Genomic DNA, 22,111 nt, shown 5'->3' with positions numbered 1-22,111 from the left:
CCCCTGACTCACTGATGGTGAATGATACCAACCACAGACAGACTGTTTAAAGGCTCACACAAATGTCTTTGGTGTATGTGTCTATTTTTTAAGGTACAAAATAATAATAATAATTATAATTATAATAATAAAAATAGCTATTTTGTGTGCTGTAGCAGTTCTCTTATAGCTCACATTAAGTGCAGCTCTTAACCCCCCCCAACCCCCACCCAAAGAAAATACTTGTTAAATAAGGATTAGACAGGTCAAACACCATTGTAGTGCAAATAGTAAACGATAAAAAAAAAACAACATTTACAAAATATAGAAATGTTTGGATCCAACAGATGGACAAACATATTCCTTTCAAGTATCTCTCCTTGAAGAAAATAAAAATTAATCAGGTTACTTCCAATACAAAAAAGTCTCTCATTTTGTTCTCTCTCAGGTAAACAGTTTCAAACCTATTAGGTTGCATAGTACTAAGATCATAAGCACCTTAACGAAATGTAACTTGGTATTCTTTGTTCCTTGATTTTGCTCTCTTCCCATTCTTGGTCTCAAATGTTTGTTTTGTTTCGTTTTGTTCTGTTTTTAGGTTGGTTTTTATTTTGTTTTGCTTTGTCGCAAAACTGGTGCAGAAAAAGAAGTGTGACCACCTCATACTACTGTTCCCTTGCCTGTACGTGTATGCACGTGTCGTGTGGAAATGCCTCTGTGTGTGTGTGTGTGTGTGTCTGTGTCTGTGTGTGTGTATGCACGGGCTGATATACACAGAGAGAGGGTCACACAGACATACCTTACAACCTGGGTAACTGGGTGGGAAAGCGCCGGTAACTGGCTCTTTCAAACTCATGGCTTTCTAGATGCTATTTGGGTTGTGCCTGCCCACGTTATTGCAGACTAGACAAGTCGACTTCGAGGCTCACACTGAAAAGGGGACTGAAAAGGAGGGGACAATACTCCCGTGTAAGCAACTGACGTCATCACCTTGATATCAGAAGAAATGAAGGGGGCGCTGTTCTCCCTCTCCCTCCCAATTCCCATCTGGTTCACTGCTTCATCTCTGAGCCCTGGCTAAGGAATTTTTCCACATCTTCCTTCATCTGTTTCAGGTTTTGTTTTTAGTTTATTTTTTTTTTAATTTCTTTTTTTTTTTTTTTTTCTGCTTGTTTAACTCAGAAACCTTAAACATTTCTTCATCTCGCCACTGTCTTCTCTGGACCACTCTGACTCCCCGTCCCCCTGGGCGGGACGCTCTATGAGCACCCGCACTCCTCCACTATCATGTTCTGAATGTCCTTTTTGATGATGTTCTGCCCATCATCATAGTACAGCATGGACATGGGTCTCAGCTTGGTGGGCACACAGCACGACTTGAGGTTGGCGAACGGGCTGTGCCCCCGCATTCGGTAGTGGTTGATGACGGTCGAGTGGAAGGAGAGCGAGGACCCCGACGTGCCTGCTATGTGGCTCGGGCACTCACCCTCGCAGTAGTTGGCGTGATAGCCGGAGGGAGCGATGATCCAGTCGTTCCAGCCGATGTCCTTGAAGCTGACAAAGAACTGTTTCTTACAGCAGATGTTGACCTTGCCGTCGCACTCCAAGCCCCGCCTCCGCCGCCGGTGAGGGTGGTCTTCCGACTGGCGGGCCTGCAGCATGAGGAAAGGTCTGTGGGACTGCTCCTTGTCCTCGTCTCCCCCTGCCCCTCCGTCTCCTCCGTCCTTCTTCTTCCCCTCCCCCTCCTCCTCCTTCTTCTTCTTCTTGCCCAGGAGCACCAGGCTGGCGCCCGTCTCGTGGCACTGCTCGCAGGCAATCCGAACGTCCAGGGAGCTCCTGCCCTGGTCCAGCAACCGCTGGATGCTGCTGGACACCGGGAAGATGTGCCAGGTGCTCTTGCGCGCGTCCACCACCTTTTCCGATATCAACACTTCGTTCCTCTCCTCCGCGAAGCCCATCTCCTCGGTGTCCTCCCCTGCGTCCGCGCTGCCCTGCGGGTGCTTCTGCAAGAGCCGGATGGTGACTTTGGTCCTGGTCCTGTTGGCCTTGGGGACTTTGAGGAAGAGCCAGACTTCGGCTCGCTCCACCACGGACAGGTCACTGCCTTCTTTGGAAATCTCAAAGTGCAGCGTTTTCCTGGCTGTGCCTGCGGATGAAACACAGCACGAGAGAGAGCAGGGACACTCGTTAGTTGTTGGGGGCGGGTGGGGGGGGGGGTGTCAGCACACACTCATCTCAGGCAAGCACGGCGCCTCTGCTGTGGGCCATCTCCGGCAGGGGTCAGCGGGTTAACAGCCCACCGGCCTGCAGAAAGGTGTTGACATTTTTAAATGGCGGAAGAGAAAGCGTATTTTGTGTCATGTGAAAATTACATGAAATTTACACTTCAGTGCCCATAAATGACGTTTTATGGGACCACAGCAACACTCGGTTCTTTATAGGCTGTCTATGGCTGCTTCTGCCCTCAATCATGGAGTTGAACGGTCACAAGAGGGACAGGCCGCAAAGCTGAACTCATGTGCTCTGGGCCATTTGCGGAGAAAGTCAGTCTGTCAACTCCTGGCTCTAAAAAGAAAAGAGCCTAGATCTCAGCCAGTGTCCGGGAGCCTGCGGTGGGGGTGCGGGGGTGCTCTGTGTCTGTTCACTGCTTAATCTCAGTTGCATCTTCTATAAAATGGGAATGGCACAATGACATTGGACCCACTTTGCCTCAGGCTTGACCTAACATGGGTGGCTCAGTCGTTAAGCATCTGCCTTCAGCTCAGGTCATGATCCCAGAGCCCTGAGATCAAGCCCCGCACTGGGCTTCCCACTTGGCAGAGAGCCCACTTCTCCCTCTCCCGATCCCCCTGCTTGTGTTCCCTTTCTTGCTGTCTCTCTCTCTCTCTCTCTCTCTGTCAAATAAAAAAGAATAAAATTTAAAAAAGAAAGAAAGAACCCACTGTGAGCTCTAGCAAGCTGTCAAAGTGATGCTATTCCCACAGAAATACACAGGCACCCCCCATGTAAGTAAGTGGAGCCAGTGCCCACCAAGCTAGCCTCCGCCTTGGCCATGACCTGCCCCACCCCTCCGTTCTTTCTTTCCCGGGTCCCTGCAGCAGGTTTTTCTTGCATTTGGTTCTCCAGCATAGAGCCAGGCCCCTTTCCAATCATTGCTCCATGAAGCAGGTATAAAACAGAAACTATCCGGGATTCTGGGCATGACCTTGACTGCTTCACCTTCACTGCCAGCTCTCTCCCAGTGCCCCATCCTCTGTGGTGCAGCCACACGGTGTTTGTTCAAGGTCAGCTGTACACTATCTCACCTCCAGGCAGTGACCCCTGCCTCGAACACTCCAGTTCCCAACACATCACCTTCAGTGGCTGCCCTTGATAAGGGTTCAGTCAGTCCCTGACCGCCCTGACCCCCCCTGCCAGTCTGATTTAGAATGCCCCTGGTCTGAGATCCTATCTATCTCATTCACTGTCATGGCCCAGCGTTTACCAGGAACGAGGCAATCGCGTCCTCAGCATCCAGTCATGTTAGATTAAGAGATCCACCTCCCACTGCTGCATCCCCCGTTTTTTGCCTCCTTCCCTTCTGAATGCAGCTTAATGAGCCCCAATTACAGCAACTGCTACTAACAGAAAGGAAATCCCCACACTGGCAAGGCAGTTGGATTCAGAGACCATGCAGTTCCTGCCTAACTTAAACCGTTCCCTTCTCTTTCAATAAGCACCTGTGTGTCTATACACGTGGCGACGTTTACTGCGAGGAACAGGTGTCCAGACCGGAACGTTCCGATCGAGGAAACAGCTTCCCCCAGTCGCACTTTTACCACTCGCTGATCTCTGAAACATGCCCTCTTTGCCCGACTGCCTCCTGTGGGTACCTGCTGACAACTGTCCCAGCGTACAAGCATCCCGGACACAAATCTGAGAACAATGTTGGGGAAGGTCATCTTAGAACTCGCAACTCCCTGGGAGGGTCTCCCTGCCTGGATTTCTATAGCTAACGGAAATCCAGCCATACTTATCACTCTCAGCCCTGAGATGTTTACAGTACTATAAATTTTCGGCACAGTTTCAAGTTCTCTCTGCATCAGAAGGCAGGCTTTTCTGTGCATTGCGCACTGTAGATTCTGTTCTTAATTTAACACACTCTGCACGCTGTGATTCTGATAGTGGTAAATTCACTGAGGCCAGGGCCAGGAAAGGCTACATGTGTATACAAAAGATTCTCTGGCATCTTGGTATAAAGTCGCTAGCACATTGGCCTCCAATTGTGGTGCTGGTGGTGGGAGGTGGCCGGGTGGAGGGGCTGGGGGAGGTCCCTCTCCTCCAGCCTTGGATCTCTGGCAGAGGTTAAAATGAATGGTAAAGCTAGGTTCACGATTAGATCACCAGAGTAGAAAGCAGTTAGGAGGGGAGACTGTCATTTTTTAGGGAACGTGATTTCTTTTCAAGACATGAAGACAGTATTCCTCTTTGCTAAAAGCTGGTGGGTTTTCTGATGCTGTTTGGCTTTTGGGGGGGGGGGCGGGGGAGGGAAGAAAAAAAGAGAAGATTCCAGGAGGGAGAGCTTAATGATTTAAAATTAAAAAGACATTCAGCAGCAGATCTGAAGGGCTAGGGTCCTTCTGGAAGCTCCCCAAGCCCGGACAGCAGCCGCCCCTGGATGGGGGCGCAGGAACCTCCCTCCGTGTCCCACAGAGAATAGTAACAAGCTACCTGCTGTTCTGAAATCTTACACTGTGCGGGGTGCCACTGTAAAGACAGAGAGATAGTAGCTGCTAAATTAGAGAAGCCAGAGGGCACGAGGCTGTGTTTTGTTTTTCTAGGAAAGAGTGTGAAACTGGAGACTCTGATTCCTCCTTGGGATGGGAAAGCTCTCTGGGTTTCAGGTAACTCATTCCCACAAGTTTCTCTCTGCTTTTACCCGGGCTTGGCAGGAGGGGCTGGGAGAAGGTAGATGGTCCTTCCTCCAGTAGAGAGAGGATCCCGATGGCAGTGCGAACCAGCCCATGGCAGCCTTTCCAAGAAGCGAGTCCAGAATGTCTACAGAGGCTGGGGATGGGGCGGGGGCCAGGGTGGGCTAATTGACTGACTTGATCCAAGGAGCTAGAGTACATGCAGATTGCTTTTGTAGGGGCCAGGGAGGCTGAGGTCCCTGGCTTCCAGGAACAGCCCACAGGACAGCCCCTCATTCCACCAGGGCAGGTTTCTAAGGCATGAGCTAGCCCCACCCCTTCTTCACAGGCAGCTGTACTCGGAAGCAAATGATTTAGTGTTCCTGAGAGAGGATCGTACAAAGAGAGTGCTCATTAGAGGGGGCTCAATCTGTCAGGTGCTGTTATATTAGGATCAGGGAGGCATCATAAAATGACTTTCAACCTGGTCCTGGCTAATAATTAACTGTGTGGCCTCGCCCGCATGTGGGGAGAAGCACGGGGCTGATTTACGCATCGGTTTAATTATCTGAGCTTGAAAAGACTGTTCCTGTATTCACATCTATTGCCTGCTTGCTGAATCTCTCCCCCATATTTCTGACATTTGGATTTTCCCCCTACTAATTGACATGCCTGTCGCCTCCTTCTCCTGGTGTCCATTTCTGGAACTGCTATTTGTATATTGCATGATATTTTATCAGGGAAAAAAAATAAAACAGATCCAATTTCATGAAAATGCTGTTGCCATAATGCTCAGGAGAACAGGGGGAAGAGAGAGATGCAAGTCTTCCTAATGTCTACCTTACATGCAGGTACATTTTAAAAGTTCTATTGTATTTGACTTATTAAACAGTGCAGTGCTTTTTTTTTTCTCTTTTACATTTAGCTTTCATTGCAGAAGGGGGTGGAGAGAATGAGACAGCTAGAAGCTGAGATGATTAATAATTATCAGGGCTGTAGGTTTCAGAAAGATATTACAACCCTCAAATTTCTTAGGTATGAAAAATAGAACTTGTCACTTGATTCTATTCCCTTTATCTGTATCTGACCTAAGAGAGAGTGTTAGACTGTGGTGGTGCTTTGAGAATGCTCCAGTCCTCAAATCTCTAGGCATAGCAATTTGAAAAATGGAAGGAGGTTGCCTGAGGCTGAGGTGTTTAGGATCAATTACTAATCAGTTTCAGGTTTGACTTAACGATCTCCTGCATCAAATCCTGAAATGGAAGCCTTCCCACAATGCTTTGTGAGCAGGTACAGATTAGTTGGTACAGGTGCGCACTGGGTTCCTGCATTATTACCTAGCTACCTAGATATAGCTGTTGGCTTTGCTAACCTTTCATTACCTACTCTCTGATAATATTCTTTTCATCCTCTGTGCTATTTTTTCCCTCCCGAGGCTCGTGAGCAAGTCTTGTATCACAGCCTGCTCTGCCTGAGTAATTCACTAAGAAAGTCCCACGCAAACCCATGTGGGTGATAATATTTCATCACTTAAACCTCTATGAGCCCGGTGGACACAAAACCAAGGGGAGAGAGAAAGGTGCATAAGAATGAGTAGGAGGGGGGCGCCTGGGTGGCTCAGTGGGTTAAAGCCTCTGCCTTCGGCTCGGGTCATGATCCCAGGGTCCTGGGATCGAGCCCCACATCGGGCTCTCTGCTCAGCAGGGAGCCTGCTTCCTCCTCTCTCTCTCTCTGCCTGCCTCTCTGCCTGCTTGTGATCTCTGTCAGATAAATAAATAAAATCTTAAAAAAAAAAAAAGAATGAGTAGGAGGTATAAAGATGGCACCTTACAGGGAAGACCTTTGAAATGCTGCTGGGCAAGGGGTTGCAAGAGAGGAAAGACCAGAAGCTGCAAGGAAGAATCCCCAAAGCACCTTTTTTCCTTTGCTCTCAGAATTTTTCAGATATTTTTAAGAACTCCAGCACGAAAGCAGGCCTGCCAAGGGTTAAGCAACCAAGCCCCTGGTTGTTCCCATCCCCCACACCAGGACTCAAAATTCTGCTCTTCCTCAAGCCCTCACCTCAGATCTGTGGGCATATGAACATTTCCAATGAAATAAGAAACGCACGCACACACACACACACACACACACACACACACACACAAATACACGAGTATTTGGTTTGTGTTCCGTTTTGTTTTCCTCACCGGGTTCCTGCTTAAAGCATCCTGCCCTTGTACATATGGCTAATAATTCCATCTCTAATGTGAATGTGGAAAATCTTGTTGTTTATGGAGGATTTTAACTCGAGATGGGGGAAAAGCCTTGTTGTGAAATGCTGCTGTTACTTTAATTTTGCATTCTGGACCCAGATTTCGCTGTGCGTAGATGGTGCAGTCACTGGTGGGAGCACACGGGGCAACCAGGTGCGCATGCGTGTTCTCTGAGTCACTAACTTTGCGTTTGGACTGTTTCCAGGGGTTTCTGCAGAAGGCAGCAAGTGAGGTCTTAGAGGTGATGCCTCCCTTAACCTGTAGCCAAGGGTTTTGCCTTGGAGCAGAACTACAAGTTTGGTCATAAATTATCTGGATTGGTTTTGTTAGCCTTCCTATTTTTTTTTTTTTCTTCCGATCTGCTATTGAATTGTAAATGCCAGACGACATTCCGGCCTCTTCCATTTCAGTGGTGATGAAATAGAGAGAAAAAGAGAGAGAGAGGTAGAGAGAAAGGGGTTTTAGGTTCCGAAAAGCAGCAGAAAAAATTCTTAAGATTCAACCTACAGAAATTTCAGCGACTTCTTCCAAAGTTCCCGAGAACTTTTGCACTTTTGGTTTTGGGTCCAGGAACCGTTGGAGTATGCGGAATTCTGATCTACAGCTCACGCTCCAGTACAGGTTAGCAAAAGGGGCCAAGACAAATACATGTTTTCATTAAAAGTGCCTGAGAAGGTATGACTCCCAGTTCTCCATATATGAAAGCTGACTTTCTATCCTCTGAGGGCTCCCCCACGCTAACTCCGACCCACCTACGTCACAGGCCCAAACCACGAGGCATCTCTCTTCTTGTCTCTTCTCCCCCATTTGGCTCCCCACTCAGTTTAGAAACAAACGTATCTTCCGAAGCTGTACCCAGATTCTCACAGCAAACAACCCTTTCCTCCCTGTTGGAAGTCACTTGTCATTTGTTGCTGGTGAAAAGCGTTGATAAGACAGGCAAACCAGGCCACAAAATGAGGGGAGGCTGAAGGCATTTTGGTCAAAGCCAGGCAGCCAGCCGTCCTAGGGAGAGATGTGTGAGCAGATCAGCGCTGCTGATGATTCATGGTCACACTTCTCCACGCTCTGCTTTGTTTGCTTCTGAAATGGATCATTCCTCTGTCTTCCACAGAGCTCCGGAATGCTCCCATGTATCACTAGAATCCCCACTTCCTTTCTTCCGTCTCATTTACTGGGTCACAGGTAGCCATGTTTCTCCCATCCCATAAAATCCTCACGTTTTCTGGAGGATGAGAGGAAGCAGGGGGCAACCGGTAAGTACCAAGATTTGGGCGCTACAGAATGGGGCTTCCAGGAGCCAAAAATGCCTTTCCCTAGATTAACCGCTGAGGAGCAAAAGTCTTTGGAATGCGCCCTCTTGTGGCCGATCACTTTGCATTATTGAGAGAAGAAAGTGTGTAACCCCTAAAAGCACCCTTCAGTGAGGGGTAACTTGCAGGAAATTTCCTTAAGCTGGCAATGGAATCAGTATGAGTCAGCTCCGGCTTGAGATGACTTTCTTGGGCTGGGGAGAAATAGTCACCCAAGCCAGCCTTCTTAGACCCCCCCGTTTGGCAAGTGCATATTTCTAATTCAAAGGGAATCCTCCAAGAGGGGGAGATTTATGTGTTGCTTTCAACAACACCTGGGCTTAGAGAGCATTGCGCATTTCCTGAGGCTTCGTTTGTCTTTCTGTCCCTATCTGTTCTTCAACAAGTGCTGTCAATTGCTATGTTGATTACCATAATCAACATATAAATCTGGCAGCATATGGAGACTCGGTAATATGCTGTTACTGTACACTGACCAGATATTGTCACAGATCACAAGAAGATAAAATAAGATGGAGCCATCAAGAAGGCCACCGATTTCAGCCTGGCTGACAATTACACAGAGAGTGCACTTGACCCTACCCATCCCTTCTTCTCCTTTAAGGTCTTCAGGTAGACACAGAGCATTCTGTGCCAGCTGTCCCAAGAATGCAGTCATCTTGGTGAGCAGTCTTGGGTGACATGTGTTACAAAAAAATAATTTTGATCTGTTGGGAGAAATTTCAGGGGGTCAGGGCGCAATTCCTCACCCCTCAGTAAGTAACAACTCGTATCAACTTTACAAAGATGGGGCACCTTCCACCTGAGCCCAAATGGGACAAACTCAGTTCCAAGAGTTCTAGGCACTTGAGTTTTTGGTGGTCCCTCAACTGCTGGGCCACATCATGGGCTTTAGTTAACCATCAAGAGGGGTTGAGGCAAAAATTAGACATGAAACCCCCCAACCGGGGAATCTTAAGTTTGAAAGACACATCTATGGGTATGCATCTGTGGCCCGGGTCTCGATGACAGTGACTCACAGCCTTCCACGCTGTACAAAAGAGTTTGTGGAGGAAAGAAAAATGAATACCGTCTGCTATTCTCCAAGTTCTTACATTTGACATAGTTTGAATATCATTAAGGTTGAGTTATTCCAAAAGCAGCAAGACATTTTTGTATAGTCAGATGATAAAACTCTTTTACTGGTTGGCCAAATCAGCAACAAAATACTCATCTGGCACTCCTCTTGGAGAATCAACTGCCCAGATAGCAATCATTAATTCCACGAAATCCTAGTAAATCAACCTGAAGTTGATGTGCGAAACTTCTCAGATGAGAAAAATAAGTAAGTGTGTCGTAAACCTTCTCTGGGACTCCAGCAGCTCACCCGAAGTCGAGTTGTAAACTCGATCAGGAGAAGTTTTCCATTATAAACCTTAAACTGGAGTCAACGCGTGAGTCAAATGAATCACCTTTTTAAAAAGTAACTCAATTTCTTTTAAACTAAACACCTAACAGGAAAGAAAAAGAAAAAAAAGGGCAAGATTTCCTACAAATGAGAAAAAGACAGCCTCTGAGATGAAGGCCATAAGTAAGAAAGAATGTAAAAGGTCAAATTCTTTCACTGCAGAACCTCTCAATGCCAAGAGCGGGATTTGCTAGACAAGTCAGCTAGGTTAGGAAGCAAGGCTGTCTCAAGCATCAGGTGTATGTTAATAGTGGTCCCAGGGAATAGGTATACTTAGTCATCTGACACGGGTAAGGCCAATGGAGTAGGGCCTGAAAATCAAGCCATCGTGTGTAGTAACTGGTATATAAAAACCTATACGGGGTCCCTTTGTATCAGCACAGGGAGCAGACAGACCTCTAGACTACTGGAATCCGTTCCCCTCCATGGGACTCAATGTCAGTAAAGCACTTTCTTCCCCACCCCCCTGCCATCAGGAAAGGTGAGTGGCAAGGTGGAAACGCCAATCTGACTTGGTCTCCTCAATAAACTTCAACAGATAAAGCCCTAAGGATCATGTCCTTTGGGGCCTGCGTCCCGAAAGAGCTTTAGAGAAAGAGAGCCCTTCTTTGAAGAGAAGCTTCTGGTGAGAGAGAGAGAGACTGTCCTGCCAGGAAGCTTGTGGGACAGCACGGCTTCTCTCATCAGGGAAGCCAGGAAGCCAAGCAGGCTATCTGCTCCCCAAAAGGATGCCCAGGTCTGGCACGGTTTTCTTGAAAACAGAACATCTGAGTCAACAGGTTTTCAGGATTGGAAATTCTGAGTGTTGCCTTAATTGTTTATACTGCTGCGGCAAACTTTTAAACAGAAATGCTGGGAGTCCCTGCACGTACTTTACTGGCCATATGCTCCACCAAACAAAACAATGGCATTCCTTTCAAATGGGTTTGGCAAGGGATATGATTCTTTAGGCTGGCATTACCGTGAAAGTAACAGGGTATGAACACATCTGTGTGCCGGGCGTGCATGGGCTTGCCGCGTGCTAAGGGTCTGCGTCCCATAACTGTAAAAATAACCTGCCTCCACGTCTGTGGCCACACTTCTGACAGGTATCTGTCTACTCAGCAACAGGTTCCTGTGGTCCTGAGCCAATGATCGGAACCTATTAAAGTTCTTCCTCTTAAGGATTGAGTGAGAGTTCAGCGTAGTATCTGAGAGCACTTTGTCAAGGTTGCATTCCTTGGCAGGGAGCTCTTAGTAACTTTGCAGAGAACAAAACTCTCTTTTGGTGGTGGTGGTGGCGGCGGTTGCTGAGAGAGCAAAAGTCAGTGTTCCAAAAGTGACTGCCGGTTCAGTGTCAGCTGTCCCCCAAAGTCCCTCTTTCCTGCCTGGAAGGTGATGCCTGTGCTCCCGGAAGACGGAGTTTCTGAAGGGAGAAGGGGCTGTCACTAATAATATGCATGCCCTGCTTCCCCGGTGTGGCCCCTGGCTGGACTTTTAAAGGGAAGGTTTGCTTGAAGACAATGACTTCATCTGTGCCGTTCCGCCGCGACCCCGCACTCCGCGCACTCCGCGCACGCCCCCCCCCCATAGAAACTTTGGATGAGGTCCGGGGGCCTCCTGGACCCCCTCCCCTCCGCACCCGCAGACGCCCGGGCTCTCCCTCGGGGCTGCTCGGAGCCGGTTCCCGAGGCAGGGCGAGCGAGCCTCGGGCACCGCGGGCGTCCAGCTCCAGCCCGGCCCTCGCAGCTTGCTCGGGGCGATCGGCCGAGTTCAGCAAGTGCGAGCGAGCCGCCCGCGGCCGGGGCTCGGGCTAGAATCCCGTGTGGGCGCAGCCCGCTCCCCCGCCTCCCCTCCGGCCGCCGCCGCCGCCGGCGCCCGCCGCCGAGTGACCTCCCCCGGGCGCCCCGCCGCCGCCGCGGGCGCAAGTTCCTCCCCGGCCGGCCGGCCCGGGGCGCGCCGCCCCCACCCGCGAACGCCCGCACCGACCTGATTCCGCGAACGTGATGATCTCCGAGGTCTGCTCCATGAGTTCATTCATTTCTGCCCTCCTGCCGATGTCATCCTCTATCTCCACGTACCCGTTCTCCCCCACTTTGCCCACATGGAGCTTTCGGATGGCGTTCAGAAGCGCCGCCTTGGGCACCGGCTGGGTGACTTCGGGTCTCTTCTTCAAGTGCAGCATGTTCAGAATGTGCTTCTTGACGGCCTCCACCATCTCCGGCTGAGAGTTGGGCACGTCCTTTGGGAGGGCGGCCAGCGCGCAGGACGGGCAGTCGGGGGCCGCGCCGTGCCCCTCGGATCCCGGGGTGGGGGAGCTCTTCACTATAATCCAGCAACTCGCCAACAGAAATCCTCGCAGCCAAAGCAAGGGCATCCTGGCAGAAAAAGTTGTTGTGATTGCCTTTTTAAAAGGCCCTGCTTTCCTCCCCCCGCACGCACAGGTTTTGTTGTTGTTGTGTTGTGTTGTTTTTTTCTTTCTTTCTTTCTTTTTTTTAAATTTTATTTTATTTTTTCCCTTCTCCTCTTCAGCAAATTCTCTGGAACAAGAACAAAAAGTTTTCTGTGAAGTTTTGTTTGCAGGTTCCCTCTCGGAAGGCAGTCAGTGCTGTAGGTTTGTGGCTGTCAGGGAGGAGAGTTCTGACTGTCTCCGAGTAAGAGAGAAGGAGGGAGGGAGGGAGGGAGGGAGGGAGAGAGGGAGGGAGGGAGGGAGGGAGGGAGAGACAGGGTGGGGGGGGACAGACAGAGACAGAGAGAGGATGGGAGGGAGAGAGACAGGGAGAAAGGGAGAGAGAGGAGAGAAGGGGGGAGAGGGAGAGAGAGGGAGGGAGGGAGAGAGGGAGGGAGAGACAGGGAGAGAGAGACAGGGAGAGGGAGAAAGAGGGGGAGAGAGAGAGGGAGAGGGAGGGAGAGAGAGAGAGAGAAGGAGAGAGAGAGAGAGAGAGAGGAGAGAGAGAACGATTGGTCCTAAGTGAGTGCGTGAATGGGCGAGGGAGGGAGTTTGTGAGTAGAGGCTGTGATTAGGAAGGGGAGGGACAGCCCGTTTTCTGACAGGCTGCTTTCCTTCTGCTCACTGTTCCCTCACACACACCTCTCTTCAGATATCACCATTCTCGGGAGTTCTACTTTCCCTTCCGAAAGAAATCCTCCTAATTTTGTTCTACTTCCCTCCCCCCTTTCTTTTTCTTTCTCTGCCTAGTCCCCTTGCTTCACCTTCTTCCTCTTTTGGAGGGGAAAGAAAACCCCACTGGAAGGCACTGTCCCAATCTCCTGGGATGACTAGGTTGAAACGATCTGCCCCCAGGGCCCTCCACCCCGCAGCTCTAAATGACACCCCCCACCCCCCGCATCCCGGCCCCTGCCTCCTAAGGCGGGGCCAGGGGTTCCTGGAGGTGGGCAGACAGGTAGTGGGGGTCAGGGGCAGAAGGGCCAGGGAGCCGCTGGGTCAGCCAGCCAGCGGAGAGAGGGAGTCCTGGAGGTTGCCGGCTTCCCATTCATTCATATTTAAATGTTCAGGGTCACCCGCTCTGGTGGGGGATCTGAGGGGAGCGGAGTAGAATTGCTGTTTGGGGTCATCTCAGACACTCTACTTTCCCCAACTGCAAAACGCAACCAGGCACTGAAGGATGCACAGGGAATATTCTACCTGCTCCTGTCACCTGAAATTCTCTCCCCTCTCCCTAACCGCCGCCGCCCCCTTCTGCCCTGCACACACACACACACACACACACACACACACACACACACACACACACATTACAGCCCACCACCTCCAGTCCCGACTTAACAGATAAAATGCAAAGTTCATTTGGCCTTTCCCACATTATTTCCTACAAACAATGTGCTCCTAGGACTTGGATAACTGGTCCCAGGGGAAAAGACTCTCCAAAATATATTGGCCAATGATTTCCTCTGCCCTGTGAGACTTTTTCAGTCTGCCTCCTACCCTGTTCTGGACCAACGTTTTCCTGGACTGGCCCCTTGATGGCTCCTTTATCCCCCCCAAGGAACAGCACAGATGAAATCATCATGGATTTCAGCGTTCACAGAAAAAGAAAAATGTGAATTTTTAAACAATGCCTCTCTGAGTTTTTTTTATTCTCCCCCCCACCACCCTTTTTTCATTTTCTGTCTTATTGCTTTTATCATGCAGAAGTATCTTTAAGAAGTCCATCTGTTAAAGCTTTCCTTCTCTCTCGGTTTCTTTCCCACACATAAGCCCTCAGTTTCTGTAGATATAGTCAGCTTATATCTGACACCTAGTGTGTTCAGAGTTTTGTAGTTAAGCAATGCGCTCTGGGTGGAAAACTTAATAAATATCATTACTACAAGCCTAGGATCTGAGGGCAAGAGGAGGAGGGTGAGGAAACTGTGACATTAAGGTAAAATTCCAGTTTGCAGAGATAACAATGCTTTTCTGAATCTGACACCCTGTCCCCCTTTTCCAAAACAATTACTTGCAAGACTTTCTCTGTTCCAAGCCATGTATCACAGTTTGGGATTTCTTCTCCAGGAACATCAATTACTCTGCTCTTCTTCTTAAGACCTGGTCGACATTCCTTAAAGAGTCTATTTTTTTTTTTTTTAAAGTAGGGGTAATGGTGAGAGAGAATGGGGAGGGGGCAGCTGCGTTATAACCCGTTAATCAAACATCTTTGAAATACAAAATATAACCTACCGTATTTGGCGTCACATGTACATCACCCAAAGCATTTTGTAGCCCAATTAAATTTTACAAGAGAGTCTGAAATAAAACTCTAGGTCTAATGACTCCAAACAACTCAGAGGGTCCTAAGAGCCACACGGAGATAAGGGCAGCTTATCAATATTTGGATCCCCTCTGTCTGTGTGTGTGTGTTCCCTGAATTTACTGGTGGTGAGTGGAACTCTTAAAAACAGCTTTCTCTGTGGCATATGTACTTGTCTATAAGTGCTGAGTGGGTTGAATACACACGCCGTCTATTTGCATGTTCTACTATTAAAAGCTGTATTAAGCTGCCTGGATCATATCAAAGGTACAAATCAACAACGTGCCTGGAAAAGCAGTAAGTAAACCTTTCGAACTCTGCGTGTGTCAAGACCTCCTAAGTAAGAGTTAAAAAGCATTACCTTTCCGGTCCTCTCTCTTCCACCAGCAGACTCTTGGATCATGTGATAAGAGCTGAGGAGTTCCTCTTCATGGTTTTGGCACTCTGAAGTTTTATACTGTACTACTTCTTTGCACACTCACACATTGGTACCACTCAGAGGAGGGCTGGGACTTTGTTTGGGATTGGTTAGAATCAGCATGACATCAGCAGATGACTGGTTTTTCCAGTGTGAGACATATTTCATAATTCATTATCTAATGGAAAGCCTTTCTTGGCTGCTGGGACACTACTTGGTGATCACCGAGAGCCAGGGAAACCTCTGACCGACTAGACTACCTTTTAGAAAAACACTGACATTGAACAGCTAAAGCTCCCTGAGTGTCCAGCTTCCAACTTTTACTGCTCGAGCACACACTTCTCATTATATTCAGGTTCAGTTTTATGTCTTCACATAAAACATCTGTTACTTCATGAAGTTGCCTCTATTTACAAAGTATTTTATTGTTTCTTACAGGGAAGAAAATTTGCAGTGCTCTTTATAGGGATTCTGATTTTACTTTTTTAAAAATAAGATCCTTCACAGAGGGGAGAAAAATGGGAAAATATGTATACCTATATGAGAATGGTCTGCCCTCCCCTGACTTACACTATGATTTTACATTTTGAAATTGAATGTCTGCTTCATGAATCACATATCACCAAGAACTTGGAAAATACTCATTCTCTGCTAGTGAACTTTGTACCTATCCTTCCCAAGTCTTTAAGAATCCCAATCCAACTAACAGAGAAAGAAAGCAAGCTCACACATCATTCTTCTTTATCAGAACTGCAAGTCCTGTGATTTCTAAGTTGTTACGAATATAACATGAGATTAATGAAAAGAAACAAACGTTCCTTGGAATAGGAGTTAAGATGGTGAGAGTTTCTGTTGGGGGAGAGGGTTGCTAGCAAGGCTGAGAAATAACACAGTTGGGAGGAATCTTCAGACCAGCACAGTGGGGAAGGGTTGTTTGAAGGAGCAAATCTGAAGCATGAGCTGGGGACTCATGACAAGTTGAATAAAATGTGCAAAATTGGGAGCTAATGAAAGCCATATGACCAGATATGTTGTTTTGTATGCAGGATTTAACATGCATAAAATAAACTTTTCACTGTGCCCACAAGCAAAATATAGAGGCTCTGGCCTCCTGATGTGTAGTTGGAGAAGGTTCCTTTAGGACACCAGAAGTTTTCTGTGTGGGAGGGTCTGCCTTGGCTAAGCACAGAGAGAGTGTGGATGGTGAGCTGTGCATTGGGGTGGGGGGGTAGTCTAAGAACTGCATACGCAGAAATAAAGTAAGAAATTAAATCATTAGGTTGTAGAGGAACAGAGGGAGTCTGGGAAGGAAAGATAGAGACAGGATCGGTGCTGGTTAACTCCAAAACTCCCTGCCCATCAGTTTGGAATCAGAGGGAGGGACTCAACCTCTATGGAAGAAAGGAACTTCGCCAGCCTTTTGGATGAGCACTCCTGGACAGCCCTGGCAGGCGGGGCCTCTGAAACCCCCTGTCCCCCCACCCCCAGGCATGAACCCGGGTGTCCTGGAAATACCATCGTGTTTATGACTTTGGGGGCACAAAACAAACCCAGATCAGACAGACCCTGGTTCCATGGTTTGCTAACCACATAACCTCGGACCTCAGTGTCTGGGCCTATCAGGTGGGATCCACAATACTCAACTGCAGGGTCAAAGGCGTGCTCAGAAAAGCGCAGGTGATACTCTTTTGGAGATGCCTTGGTGGCTTTCTGTCCACATTTGTGTCCCAGAAACGTGCAGAGCCCCTTCTAGAGGAGCGACCTTCTTCTACATGTGTGTGTGACTCAGATCGAGTTGGCCCCCGGGGATGCCACTGAGGTGCCCACTTACCGGGTCAGCCCACCCGCAGTGATGTCATCCTCTACCTGAATCCCCAGCCTTAGAGCTGAGCCACGCTGGAAATGCCTCCTCACTCAGTGGAAATTAAGGTGGGGGCGGGGGCGTGGAGGGGAGGCTAGAGGACGCAGGCAGGTTAAAACAACTTGGGTCGCCTCTCGTGGACTGGGAATGAGCTCTTGCCTGCCGAACTCAAGGGCCCAGGGGTGAGCGGGTCAGCCCAACTCCTGACAAGCATCTCCTTTTCCTGCCTCGGTTTGGTTTCTCTTTCACTTCCGGCCCCCTCCCCCCGCAGCGTCCCCGCGCCCGGCCCTGCGGTCCCCGCTGCTCGGCCTGCTACTGTACCTTGAGCAACACCTGCTGGCAGCTCCCAGGGATCACGCCGGAACGCGGCCGCTGCTCGAGCCCGGCTCGCGGCGCTGGAGTCTGGGCCAAGCCGCTCCGAAGCGGCCGCCTCTATTTTTACCCCGAGCACCAGCAAGGGCAACTTCTTTTAAGAGCAGCTCTTGATTTTTCCCCCCTTTTGGCAGCTAAAGAATTCAGCGAAGGGGGAGAAAGAGGGAGGGGGGGATCACTATTCAGTGAGTGCAGCTGGGAATCTCTGAACCCAGCCCTCGGTGCCAGGGTCGCAAGCACGGCCGGGGTCAGGGACCAGCGCGGGGACCCGCGGGCGGGCTGCGGCGCGGGCAGGGGCGCGCCGGGAGCGCTCACGCCCCACGAGCTGTCCCCTTTCCCCGCGTGGAGCTGGGTCCTACCCGCTTCTGCGCTCGCACGGTGGCCCGCTGCCACCGCGTTTTCCACCTAGTGCAGGCGGCCTGATTTACTGGCGACTTCACAAAGCTCCCGACTACTCGCCGGAGCGTTTGCAGGGGCTCTGTTCTCGCCTCGAGGAGCGGCCCCTGGAGAACCCGGCGGAGCAGCTTGCTGCGAGAAGGAGCCGGGAGGGAAACTGTGGTACCTTATTTTACTGTAATTGCAAAAGGCACGATGTGCCAGAGATTTATATTTAGACGTTGTATGTTTCTACTTTTATGTAAATGGAGCAATTAGGGCCCGTCTTGCTGCTGCTAACTCCAGTGCTTGTGCCTTGCTGGGGAGCTGGTGTTTTCAATCACAATTAGTGAGCTGGTCAAAAAACAAAGTTCATTTAAGGATAAGAGCTCAGTGGGGGGAAGAGAGGAGAGACCGGCGTCCCTGGGGCCTCCCTGTGGCCTGTGGTGCCACACACCTTAGGGCATGGCTAACTTATAGTGGTGTTTACCCGTGGCAGCAGCTGTCCCCGTACAAAGTTGGCAGAGATCAAGAAGCAAGAATGTTCATTTTTCTTCTCAGGCAAACCGTATGTCCTTCGGCTTTCATCCATGCTATTAATTGGTCTCTTTGCTCACTACTCCTGGAACAAGGAGACAGGCCTAGAAAACGGGGCCGTTTTTCACGGCTCTCTTATTTTCCCTGCGGTTCACGCACCGCTGTTATTTGGTGAAAAATACACGCCAGGGGACACAAACGCCCCAAGCTGGTGACCGGCAAGTTGTCGTCCGATTCAGCTGAAATGGCAGGAGGCCGGGGGGGTTCGGAGCGCGGACTCTGCCGCTGACAACTCAGGGTGTTTTAGTTCCTTCCTATGAAAAATCTGATTCCAAAAAAGCATGATTTCTGGTTCATCCCGTCTGGGAAACGGAACATAAAACGTGACTATGGAGAGAAATCAAAAGGACTCGAGGTGTTCTCAGCAGCTGCCGTGTTATTCTGGGCTCAAGGCAGGAAAGCCTTGCCTTGGTGGGGAGCGGTGACTCCCTTGAGAGGCAGCTCGGAATCCAGAAAACGTGGGCAGGATCCAGAGTGATATTTGCTGCAGTGAGATCAGGAGTCTCGTCAAATGGTTGAGATGGGATACAGGGTTGGCAAGCCCTGCCTGTTTCCTGGACAGCCGGAGACTGCCCATTGCCCGGGCCCTTGGGTTAGTTAGAGAGACTTGCGACAAGGAAGGATCAGCATTCCAGATTCACAGTTGAACGTGGAAGCTGTCTGATCAAGCAACCAACACAGCCAAACAGAGAGGGAGAGGGAAACATTAAAATTCCTCCAAAACTCATTAGAAAATAATAGGGCCAGAAATAGTTAATCCCAAACCCAATTCCTAAACCTCATATTTCTCTGAGAACCACCAGAATAGCCCACAAAGCCTTGTGCTGTGTACAGCTTCTCTGTTTGCTGAGTATTTGGAAATGTCTTATCTAAACCGAGGGAACCCAGATGCTACGACTAAAATGATTAGGGAAATAGAAGAAGAAGGAGGAGGAGGAGGAGGAGAAGAAGGAGAAGAAGGAGAAGGACAAGAAGGAGAAGAAAAAAACCAGTAAACTGTTATCTTTCAATCTACAGTAGCGGTTGATGATTTTCCTCCCCAGGAGACATTTGGCAATGTTTGAACACAATTTCGCCTGACCTATCGGGGAAGAAAAGTTCTAAGGGCATCTAGTGGGTAGAGACCCAGGATGCTGCCATACATAGATCAGCCCCCAGAAACGGAGAAGTTATTGGGCTCCAAATGGTAATTGTTCTGCAGTTGAGAAACCTTGATCAAGAGTTATAATTTTCCAGTTTCACCTAATTCCCTTCCTAGGCAGGATCCAAGGGGCCTTGGCAACTAGGCAAAATCTTCATAATTTAAGTGATTCTGCCTCCTCGCATGTCTTCTGCTTCCTGATTAATGGAGGCCCACACCCCACAGAGATACTGACAAAGAACAAGGGTACCTCTGGGGTGACATTGTCGCCATCCCCACTAACTGTCCAGTGTGGCCGCTAGACATTTCGTGCTGGCTTTGTGTTCCAACCAAAAGCAGAACCTTGGTGACCAGCAATGAGACGACATGAGCTGGCCCACACCCAAGTTGTTAGGAGGCAAGAGACTCCTGGAGAAGGGTAAGTGAGGGAAGAATGAGTTGTTCATTTTAGCAATTCGGTGTCAGAGAAATCCACACAATGGAGAATTCCCTGAAGCAAAATTCACAAAAGTGAGATTACCGCGCATTTCTCCCAAGCAAATATGATGGAGCTTGGTTTTATTTGTTTAATACCTTAGGGGAATGACACACAGTCAATATCCAAAGAGATAAAACAGAATGCTTTCCTAAATCCTAACGCCTGTTCCAAGCAAGATTATATTCTCCAAACTTCCCTTTTAAGAGTAAATGGTATGGACTATTTAAGGAAGGCTGTGCCCCGACAGGTGGGGCTTTCCTTAAGGCCTGGGGGTGGGGGTGGGGGACCGGGACTGTGTGCAAGGTCCCAAAGTCTTGGAAAATCATCGTGGTCATCACCCACTGGTGTTGCTGAGACCCACAAGAGGGAATTTGCCCAGATCCCACTCACTTAGAAGTGAAACGCTGTTCTCCACGTGATGAGGCCAGCTTGCCTGGCTCATGACTTAATCCCGGAGCGACTGGGCTCATCCAGAAGGGAAGGGGTCAGTCAGAGATTGTTTTAAGATGAAGAGACACCCTTGAGCGGAATATCTTAGACACCCTGTGGCCATTTCATCAACTCCAACATGTGAATCACAGTCTCCTCAGGTAGATGGTTATTTTGGAACCTGAGGCCCCAATCTACTTCCAAATGATTGAGAAATGCCTGGATTTCTTCCCAAGAAGTAACCATTTACTACTTAGGAAAAACTCAATATATAGAGAGACATGATCAGGTATAACTTCTACCAAAAAACATATAGTGAGGGAAAAAAAAAAAAACCACTCTCATGAATAAGAACTGAGTAAATGTGCACGCAAAGTCCTTGCCAGCCAATATATATTTCCAAATTGTTTCACGTAACTCAGTTCTAAGCCAAACAGGAAACCTCTGCTACAGCGTTGGACCTTCCTGTTGCCCCAGAAGAATAGGAAAATACTCACAAGAACCCATCCGATGGACTGTTGTCATCATTTCTGTCCCCTCAGGGAGCGATGTCCATGGTGCCGTCTTGAGGACATAGACGTTTAGCCTAGAAAGTCCACTGGACCCATAAGGGCAGAGATATTGATTCTAATCCAGCTTCATCTATCCGCAAAGATACCCCACGACCTGTTCCCAAATTGTAGCTTCAGAGAGGAAGACGCAGAAAAGGCCGGGGACAGGTTTTTTTTTTTTTTTTAAATCAGGGAATTGCTGCATCCCTCGTGTGCTGATTGAAAGAGTCCAAAGGTTCTACGCCTCTGTGGGAGCAGCTCCGTGGCACGTCCGGACCCGCACGACGGGAGCGCCACTATTCCGGTCACTGTGTACTTTTGTGCACACTGACAGCACGCTCTGGCTCTGGTTCAGCTCGGTTAGTAAATATTTCCAGGTGCCTCGCTCTCATTTTAGGAAGGTCAAGTTTGCAAAGGTGAACTAGCAAGCAGGACCTCTGTAAGCCTTTATCAGCTTGGAAAAGCAAACTGTAGGTACAATGTTCTGAGAGTTTAGAACCTCCAGATTCTACAACTCATCTTCAACTTTCAGAAAAACGACCGATGCCCACCGTCCCTTTTCTTGATCTTCACTGAGTTCCTTTTCAAGGGTGAGAGAGACTGATGAAGGAAGGGAGAGCCATTGTATTAGAAGGAAAACAGCTTCTCCCAAAGAGCCGGGATCAATTTGGGATTGATTAGTGAACAGGGGCAGAAAGCCCATCGTGTCATTTGGCCAACTCCAATATGATTATTGAACTATGACATGAGAAAAATTAAAATGGTGCTCCCTGTAGAAAAGAGTTCACCCAGTAAGTTCCCAAATTGCAAGGAGCTTTTGTTTTATTAGATGCTCTTAGCTTCATGTTAGTCACAGGGGAAAAAAAAAATGCCCACATACACACGCACGACTAAATGTAGTCGGTTTGCTCAGCTGTTGCTGACGTCACTGCTGCCCACTAGGAATGAGTTACTGTAATAATCCCCCTTTTATTAATCATAGGCTGGAGGAAGCAGAAAGTGGGTGACATCATTAGGCAAAAGACTGGGCTAACTCATGCTCCCATTTACTCAGCTTTATTATAACATTTCTCAAGTGTCATATGAAAGCGATTACCATTTCACACTTTCCCCCTCTGAGCCATCATCCCTAACCTTCAATCCAGACTCCCATAGAAGAGCTTAGCTTTCAGATGGAAGCACGGAAAGGCCAGATCTCCCCCAAGGGTCCTTGTTCCAAGGAGGAAGGTCCTCTCTAGAGACAGCTTCTTCCTTGGCTTAAGAGGGAAGCGGTCTCTGG

General features: G+C 48.9%; 1 protein-coding gene across 2 annotated transcripts; it reads right to left on the bottom strand.

Annotated features, from left to right (window-relative positions):
- Window positions 1–1,095: 1,095 nt before the first annotated feature.
- On the bottom strand, window positions 1,096–20,979 carry INHBA (inhibin subunit beta A). Of its 2 annotated transcripts, none has more exons than XM_047695645.1 (3): window positions 20,779–20,979; window positions 11,852–12,402; window positions 1,096–2,125 (listed from the first exon to the last, which is right to left on the bottom strand). In XM_047695645.1, exons 2-3 carry the CDS (start codon window positions 12,237–12,239, stop codon window positions 1,239–1,241), a joined length of 1,275 nt encoding a protein of 424 aa, XP_047551601.1. In that variant the 5' UTR covers window positions 12,240–12,402; window positions 20,779–20,979; the 3' UTR covers window positions 1,096–1,238. The 2 variants fall into 2 exon arrangements, with proteins under 2 accessions (XP_047551601.1, XP_047551602.1); XM_047695646.1 differs by lacking the exon at window positions 20,779–20,979 and adding an exon at window positions 14,972–15,056.
- Window positions 20,980–22,111: the final 1,132 nt, after the last annotated feature.

Source organism: Lutra lutra, chromosome 11 (genome assembly GCF_902655055.1).
Source record: "Lutra lutra chromosome 11, mLutLut1.2, whole genome shotgun sequence".
In the NCBI taxonomy this organism is placed as follows: domain Eukaryota; kingdom Metazoa; phylum Chordata; class Mammalia; order Carnivora; family Mustelidae; genus Lutra; species Lutra lutra.
This window is presented reverse-complemented; position numbering and strand designations above follow the sequence as displayed.